Below are 8,967 nucleotides of genomic sequence, written 5' to 3'. Positions count from 1 at the left end.
ACTATCATTGCATCTACTATTTTATCTTCAATTATTGTTGATTATTGGGAGAATTAATTGTTATTGGAAAAGATTTCTCCTTGAAGAATTGAATTGGACTAAAGTAATTGACATATCATAGAAGAATGAAAAATTAACACTAAACATGTCCTATTTAGACATTTGTAAAAGAAAGAAAAATATTTTTTTTTGTCATTGAAGTCTTAACTCCACAAGAAATTGACCAAGTCGGCCTCAATGATTGTTGTTCGACCTCCAATCAGGTATATCTATGAAGATGGTTTGACCTCCTTGTAATCCAATTCAACCATCGCATAGGGTGATCTTAAACTAGTAAAAGGAGCCGAGAACTAAACGAAGAACGAAGCAATAAGATAGAAGTATACTCCAAAAGGTTGACTAAATTATACCTGAAGCAGAGCTCGGATTCTTCTGTGTATAAGATCAAATCTCTGAACTATGGACAGACCTGTTTACGGCCTCCTCATCATAGAGCTGAAATTTCTGAAATTTGAACAGTTTGAAGACAAATTTGTTTAGCGTTGATTTTGACATCAAGACTTTGATTTGGACTGCTTAAGATTATTTGAAGGAAGATTCGACTTGCTCAATTGGGAGCAGAAGAGGATTGTTGGGTTTTCCCCTTTTTGAGGTGTTTTGCCTCGGCTTAAAAAGCCTAAATTTCTGTCTTTTATTTCTTTGTGATCTTGGAAGAATAGTTTATGTAATTGAATCATGAAGAAGAAATAATAAATTACAAAAGAAAGACCATTAACTTTCACAAATAATTACCAAGTAACAAAATCTACTTTTACCTTTGATACTCTAGCATTTCTGACAATCCTCTGGCATTAGATAGTTCTTCTTTAGTAATAAGTAGTTTACAGATATTCTCTTCCTTTGTAAAAGTCCGGAAAAGTGAGCCTATACTGTATGTTTCTGACATTACAAAAGAAGATAGTGATTCTAGGACCACCCTTTGAGTCTGGGCAACGGTTGCCAATGCACAACAACTCGACAACTCTTCCAAATTTTTAGTATATTCTACACAAAGCAGTTAATTGTCGTGTCTACAGGCTTTTGAATTTCTTTGTGTTGCACCACATTTGTTTAAATAAATTATGTGACAACATCTGTGTGTTGAGTTGTCAATGGGGCTACCATCTGAATTCAGAAATTGGTGAATGTTATGTGGGATTTTACACAAAATAAAAATGCAAGAGAAGGCAACAAAGACAACGCTGTTGTTGATGGGAGTTGGTTAGTTATAACAAAACTGCTCTAAACATAGAAATAGCAATATTGACACTCCACCCTGTCATCATATTTTTGAAATATACTTTCACAAATAGCATTTATTAACCTAAAGTTCTCAACCATTCCATCCCTTCTCAGACAGCTAGCAGGTTGTCCAAAATAAATGCCCCTCCAATAATCTGAATTTGTTCAAGTTTGGCTGCTCTACTCTATATAAACTTAATCTTCAAAGCTAAGGCCTTGGCAAGAATTTTGTAACCCATTGTCATCAGATGACTGGTCTCCAAAGGAGATCAATTCAGGGTCACAATTCATAGGGATCAAATTCCAATGATTAATCATAATACCAAGAGTGTGGAAGGTCCTTATAGTAAACTCTGAGAAGAGACAAATCAGGAGAAGAGACCCCAAGAGTATTTATAAAAAGGGGAGAGGAGAATCATTTTTCTCATCATGGATGGTTGATCTTTCTGATTTGTGAGTTGAGGCGTTTGAGGGTTTTAAGACCAGTTTCTGATTGGTTGATTGGTTTTGGTTTTGGTGGTGAAAGATTCCACCCTAGCCAATCCCTTCTCTATTTGGCATTGGCATTCTAAGACATCTTTCTACTCTATTTGGCATTGGCATTCTAAGACATCTTTCATCAATCAAGGGAGAACTCCTGACGATTGGCTTGTTTGGGAAACAAAGGAGCAATCCTGTGACAGTGAAGCCCGTCCACTACCATTCCAAGGACAGCAAGGTAGCAAACCCACCTTGCAGCCAGCTTAAACGAGGCTTGTTTGTAGCGGCAAACCCTATCTGGACAGCATGGGCCAATTCCCTGAAGCAGTGGGGATATCTGAGGCTATTGTGGGCAGCACTGGACACCTGAAGCCCTAACTGAGGCAACGGCTGTCTTAAAGGAGTAATTTCTGTGAGGGCAGTGAATCCTATCTGATACAGCGGAATGTTTTCAGGCCCTAATTGGCAGCAAAATACTTTTGATCCTTTCTCCTTGAGGCTGCAGGCTGCAGCCCATCTGATAGCAATTCCTGAGGCAGCATAGGGCATTTTCTTGTGGCCAAGGCAACTGTGCAGTCTCCTCAGACTGATCTGTACCGTGAGAATCTGAGGGGCACTTTGTGGCAGCGTAGGCCTGTTAAGGCATTCACAAGGGCATCAAGGGTCTGTCCAAGGTATGAGGATCACCTGAGGGAGATATCCTGTAGCAGCGAGGGTAATTAAGGTTTAATTTTTGGCAGCAGAATCCCCTAAGACGCTGGTCTGAAGCAGCGGCTCTCTTGAAAGAGGATTTCCTGTGGCAACGAAGTAAATTAAATAAGCGGAGCTCCGCTAGGACCTTACCCGAGGCAACAAGGGCCTCTGAGGCCGTTTTCCTGTAGCAGCGTGATCATTTGAAGTTGTTCTGGCAGCGAGGGTGTAGCCTGTGGTTGCAGCCCACAACTGAGGGCTTCTTGAGGACCGCAAGGCCATATGCTGTTGCAGTAAAGTAAATCTGGGCAGCGCATTGGATTTGAGGCGTGATTTGGGCACCGGCTCATCACTTGTGTAAACTTGTGGCATCAAAAAGACAGCAGGAGGCAGCCGTTTTCCTGTAGCAGCGTGGTCATTTGAAGTTGTTCTGGCAGCGAGGGTTTAGCCTGTGGTTGCAGCCCACAACTGAGGGCTTCTTGAGGACCGCAAGGCCATATGCTGTTGCAGTAAAGTAAATCTGGGCAGCGCATTGGATTTGAGGCGTGATCTGGGCACCGGATCATCACTTGTGTAGACCTGTGGCGTCAAAAAGACAGCACGAGGCAGAAATTACTAAGGCTGGTTACGACGTCAGATTTAGGGTATTAGGACAGTATGGTGTTGATGAAATAGCAATTATAATGTGGTGTGAAACTGGGAGGACTGTGGATCTAAATTACTTATGTATTGCTGAATTGATTTCATGGGAATGAACTGTTTACTTATGTATTGCTGAATTGATATCATGGGAATGAACTGTTGAATACATGGTTACACTATTCTTATTGCATTCCAATATTTTCTCTGGTTGCAAAAAATAAGAAGTAGATTGTGATGCTAGTTAGAATACAAAACTGGTCATGTGCTATTTTCGAACCCTAAGGGCAATTTTACCCTAAGGGATATTTCAGTAGTCCATCAATTCCCGAGACCATACCCTCTACCATGCTATCAAGAATAATCTTGAGCTCTTCCAATGAGAGGTTGAGATCACAGGCAATTATATCTGTAAGGGGAAGTGTGAATAGGACAACTTGAAATTATTGAATCAAGGCAGCTTCAGTGTGTTGGGTATAAGTTGTGAAATTTGGTTTATAATGTTCAACATATTCAGCCCAGTGGATTAGATTGAGGGGATGAACATGTATGGTCAGATAGTTTTAGTGAAGCATAAAATCCTACAAAATCTGGATAACAGAGAGTGTATTTACAAAATCTGGATAACATAGTATATTTAAAGAGCAGACCAAAAATGATAATAGCATTGTATTTCATGATACAGCAGTATTCTACAGTTCCATTAATAAGGGAAAACTGCAGTCCATTTAAACGAGGATGAAAACATGGTTAAAATTGGTTGACTATGAGGACCCATTTAATATCATCAACAAATCCCTGAATATTTCAAAAACAAAAAATTCAAAATATCATTCATTCAAATGTTGAATATTTTAATAACATAGATTGGTTTTGCAAAGATAAGTTCTTTGCTAACAAGAAAAGCATGCCTTCGGAGGCAGCATTCCAAACTCTGTTAAGTAAAATAGCAAACTTCTTAAATAAATGTAATGGTTCAGCTTTATGGGTTAGCTTGAGCACTGTGATTTTTTGAAAGGTCGTGGGTCAAATCCCTTGGCTAGCTGACTGTTTTTGTGAATATTAGGGGCTCACTGGATGTCCCCCAAGCTAGGTTGTCAAAACTGCAACCAGTCGGTTATCCCTGGGTACCATCTTTGGAACGGGGGAAAACAAATAAATAAATAAAAATTGCAAGAGTTCACAACAGAAGGTGCTGTGTTAATAGTAAATCAAAATCTGTTATTAACTTATTTGTCATTCCAATGCTGATTTAAGAAGTTTAATTAGTGATTACACACAAGGTTACTTGGGAGCAGCAGCCATTTTTTATATATTTTGATACATATATGTCAACAAAAGCATGTAGAATGATGAATTAGATATAAAAAACATAAAAACATGGATTGAACTATATAACATTAATCATCTAGAAGTTATAATATTCATCAACCGCGTCCACAAGTTAGTAACATACAACATATCGAGTCTCATGATTCATCAATCTTAAAGTTTCAAACTTTCAAAATTCAATATATAACATTTATCATCATTGATCACCAAAGTTGTACTTGTAACCATTACAACAAAGAATATCTAACATGAAATGAAATGTTTCAACTTTCACGAAGCATCATATTCATAATTCATTACCAATGAGTTATAATTGCCAACTTCAAACTTCAAACTTAAAATGTCATATATTGTTTACAAAAAATACCATAATAAATATGAAAGAGTCAACAATATAAAAACTACTAGAAAAGACAAGTAAATCTATTATCTATTGCTAATGCTTGGGCCTCTTGCCATGACAAATGTCTAATCTCTGAGAAGGTCATGGTGGTCTTCTAGGAATCTCCTCCCGCATAATTGCACGACCAGAACTAGAAGGCACATGCCCTCCACGTGAGGATGTAGATGGAGGCGGCAGCAACAAAGGAATAGTGGTTGGAACTCGAGCACTGCTACTGGATGGTGGGGGTGGCATGGCTGCTATTGCTTCATCATCATCTTTCAAAAGTTTTGCTTCCAATTCTTCTAGATATATAGTGCCATCCTCCAAATTATCGTCCTCTGGGTTGTTGTCCCAAGTTTTATATGATGTATCCTCATAAGCCCAATCACAGTAATGACTCAACAACCTCAAGTTGTAGTGCACATAAACCAAGCTTTCTGCCCGGTTATCATTGAATCTGTTTCTTCTCACATTATGGATGAAGTTGTAGGTGCTCCAACACCTCTCTGCAGAAGAAGTATTTACAACCTGTGAGAGCACTTTTTTTGCCAATTTTGGCAAAAGTCCCTGGCCGCCATATGCTTCCCACCATGTGATAGCATCAAATCTGTCCCTATCTTCCATTGCATGCAAAGAACCAAACATTCCAGTGCAACAGAAGTATCTGCCTAATTCAAGGCGCAGATTAGCACACTCCTCCTTGTCAGGGACCAACTTGTCTAATGCTTTCATATATCCATCTTGTACCTCTGGATCTGTATGGGGTTTGATCCTAACCCCACCCCCAGGTGCAGGTTGGCCCAACCAAGATGGAGAGTAGTATTTTGGCATAAGGATATATGCCAAGGCATGTAGTGGAACATTAAGTTTATTCCACTGTGCACACACACAATTGTGAATCATTGTATACAAGTTGGGATCTTTTTCCTGAACAATATCTTTTATTTGCCCCAACATGTTATCCATCTGCTCATACACCTCCCCAATCACTGGTTTATCTGTATCTGCAAAACGAATCATGTTATAAATGGGCTTGGTGAATTGCAAAACTTCCCTCACACGTGCCCAAAACAGACCATCAAGAGCGGTCTCCTCCACCTGTTCAAAACCTTGCCTGTCAACTGTGGTTGGAGCCCTGTCCTTTAATACCTGCCAGTGTTGACTTGATACCATGCTAGCCAATGACTCTCTTACCTTCAAAAGGCGCCTAAAGGTGAGGTAATAGCTAGCAAATCTAGTCTTCACAATCTTCAACAACTCCAAACTTGAGTGATTGCGGAAAAGCCCATGGGTATTGCTATGATTGGTAATAAATTTTATCATTCTCTTGCCTCTCTTGTACAAATCACCAATCCATTTATATTGAGGTTGTTTGTTTTTAATAATATCATGCATCAAAAGGTTCATTGTGTGAACCAAACACCCAGACCAAAATATGTTGGGGTATCTATCCTCAATAATTGCTCCCGCTGCCTTACAATTAGAAGCATTATCAGTGATGACTTGGATGACATTGTATGGCCCAATACGTTCAATTGTTTCAAGTAATGGTTCTGCAATGTTGATGGCGGTCTTGAACTTTTCTGAGTAATCATATGCTGAAAGGAAGATTGCACCATTAGTAGACACAGCAAGAACACTTATCAATGGCTTTCCTTTTACATTTGTCCATCCATCAGACACAATGGATACCCCATGCTCATTCCAAGGATTTGTCATTTTACCCAAAGCATGTGCTATTTTTTCTTTTTCATGATCAAGTCCTACAGTTCTAGCCTTGTCATACCCAGGGCTCTTGTATTCTTTGGGGGCGTCATTAATGGCAGATACCATTTCATTCCAGTAAGGTGAGCGAAGAACATTGAATGGTATCCCACATGCATAGAGAAACCTGTAAATTTTTGAATCCACATCATTCCTACACCCTTCGTCAAGGAAATCTGATATGTTTCTATGCCTTAAAGGGATATTTGTTCCTTTGTCTCCATATCCACTACCATGGGAGGACGTTGATAGAGTTCTTTGTGCATGTGATTGTGGGTTATCATGCTGAAAGACACCCTTTGATCTTTTAGATCTGTATTGGGCTTCCTCCTCTTCCCTTATGTATTTGGCTCTTTGTGGTGCTGACACACTTAAACAAGTTCTGATTCCTATTTGTTTATCTCCATCCCATGGCCTTTTCCCACAGAGGTGCCTTCTGACATGGGTGTATAAACCTGTGTAAGTGTTTTTGCAATGGACACATGTAAATTTTGTGGTTCCACCCCCTTTCCCTGCTACAGACCTAGAAACATATTTCCACAATGGGGTTTGGTATAGTTTCGTTTTTGTGCCCTCATCCTCTCCACTCTCTTTTTCCTCCTCACCAAGGTACTCCTCTTCCCCAAGGTTTTCATCAAATCCACTAAAACCCACTTCTTCATCCTCTTCATCATGATCAACCCTCCTCCTCTTACTCTCCAACACCATAATAACAAAAAAAGGAACCAACATTAAGAGAATGCCAAACCATATAGCCATGATGTTCGAAGTTTTGATTCTTTGAACTTTGGTGGAGTTATAGTTTCTTGCCTGCAATAAAATGGAGGAATGGGAATGGGAAAGAGAAAGAGAAGAGAACATTTTCATTTAGCAATGAACATATAAAAAGCACAAATGCTAAATTAAGATCTAGATCCTACCTCTTTGGCTTTCAATCCCAAGCTCCAATCTCCCTTGCTAGCCCCTCCAGCTCCCAAAAAATCTTTTCAATCTTTCTGTCAATCTTCCTCCTCAGATCAAGATCCAATTTCAAAAGCCCTCATTTACTCTTTCGCTGTGCAAATGGTGAATAATAAGAGGGTAGGAAAACCTTTTATCTTATTTTTCCCCCCTTCCTTGCCCGTCGGCCGCGCGCTTTTTCCACCCATGGAAGCGTTTTTTTTAAAACAAGAGCTTCCGGAGCGTTCGCTCCCCGATCGCTCCCACCTTAAACAAATCGCTCTCGGAGCGTTCTCCCGATCGTTCCCTCATTCGCTCCCTCAAAACCAGGGATCGCAAAAAAAAAATTACAGAGCGCTCCCGAAATTTGCGTTAATAGTCGAACATTTTGTTTCATATTAAAAAAAGGAATGATTGACTGGAATAGCGTAGGGATTTTTGTGTTAAATTGTTTGTTGTTGTAATATGAACTGGTGTCTGAAAACTCAAATTCCATTGCAACAATTACTTGGAATCTGACACTGGAGGGCAAGTTCAGCGGCAAGGAACCGTTTCTACTCGATTTCCTTACAAAATTTCAGCTCAAACATTTTATTTATTTATTTATTTTTTCGGTATGTATGTCATCAAAAGTGTTGTATGGAAGCTTAATTTGGACCCGCTGAAGAACGAAAAGTTGACTTCCACCAAAGATACCTCTCTCCTGGTAAAATTTCAGGCCAACTGGACAACTTTGATACTGCCATATTTCGCAGGGTCATACAAAAACGTTCCACAGAGGATGATTTTAGGTTCTGCTGCAGAAATACAGAATGAGATCTTCTGTCCGGGAAATTTTCAAGCCCAACAGAGAAGAATGGGTTTAGTATGAATCCCAAATGAATATTTATAAAAGCACGAGTACAAAATTGGAATGATGGGTTAATCAATGGAGTGGTTAATGGTGTAAGTAGTGGAGTGATCGATGGAATGATAGGTGGAGACGAGTTAGAAGTGTGTGATTAATTACAGTTTGACTCTATAATTTTGTAGTTACGTTGATAACTAGCACACAAATTCAATCCAGTACAATCCACAATCTAGTACATAAAAATACAATCCAGTACATTGCCAATGAGCACATTACTAATTCTCACCATTTCCTCCCCTTAGTTTGGACTGGCTAGTGCTATTTCATGGACTATAGCATCATTAATGCTATAGTCCACGTAACCCGGAGAGCCCATCGCATGCATGGATGCATGGATGCACTTCGATTCACTCACCTGCGGCAACTCGAACTTCAAAACTTCATTTAATGTGTCCACGTACCTTCATTCAATCCCCGAGTCCCCGTCCAACATTTCAAATTAGACAGTGCCGCCCAAAATTTTGAATTCAAATTTGGTAGTCCCGCCAGAATTCTTTTATGAAATGATTAGAAATGTGTAATCACCGTTTTGATTCCAGGAGACCTA

General features: G+C 39.5%; 1 protein-coding gene across 1 annotated transcript; it reads right to left on the bottom strand.

Moving 5' to 3' along the window:
• Window positions 1-4,718: 4,718 nt before the first annotated feature.
• Window positions 4,719-7,672, bottom strand: LOC149207516 (uncharacterized). Its single transcript, XM_089393909.1, has 2 exons — window positions 7,492-7,672; window positions 4,719-7,381 (listed from the first exon to the last, which is right to left on the bottom strand). Exon 2 carries the CDS (start codon window positions 7,328-7,330, stop codon window positions 4,907-4,909), a length of 2,424 nt encoding a protein of 807 aa, XP_089250035.1. The 5' UTR covers window positions 7,331-7,381; window positions 7,492-7,672; the 3' UTR covers window positions 4,719-4,906.
• Between the last annotated feature and the right edge of the window lie 1,295 nt (window positions 7,673-8,967).

This window comes from Pinus tabuliformis, chromosome 1_2, assembly GCF_031772625.1.
Source record: "Pinus tabuliformis cultivar Carrire ecotype Pingquan chromosome 1_2, CPIR1, whole genome shotgun sequence".
In the NCBI taxonomy this organism is placed as follows: domain Eukaryota; kingdom Viridiplantae; phylum Streptophyta; class Pinopsida; order Pinales; family Pinaceae; genus Pinus; species Pinus tabuliformis.
Note: the sequence above shows the minus strand (reverse complement) of the source record. Positions and strands in the feature narration are given on the sequence as shown.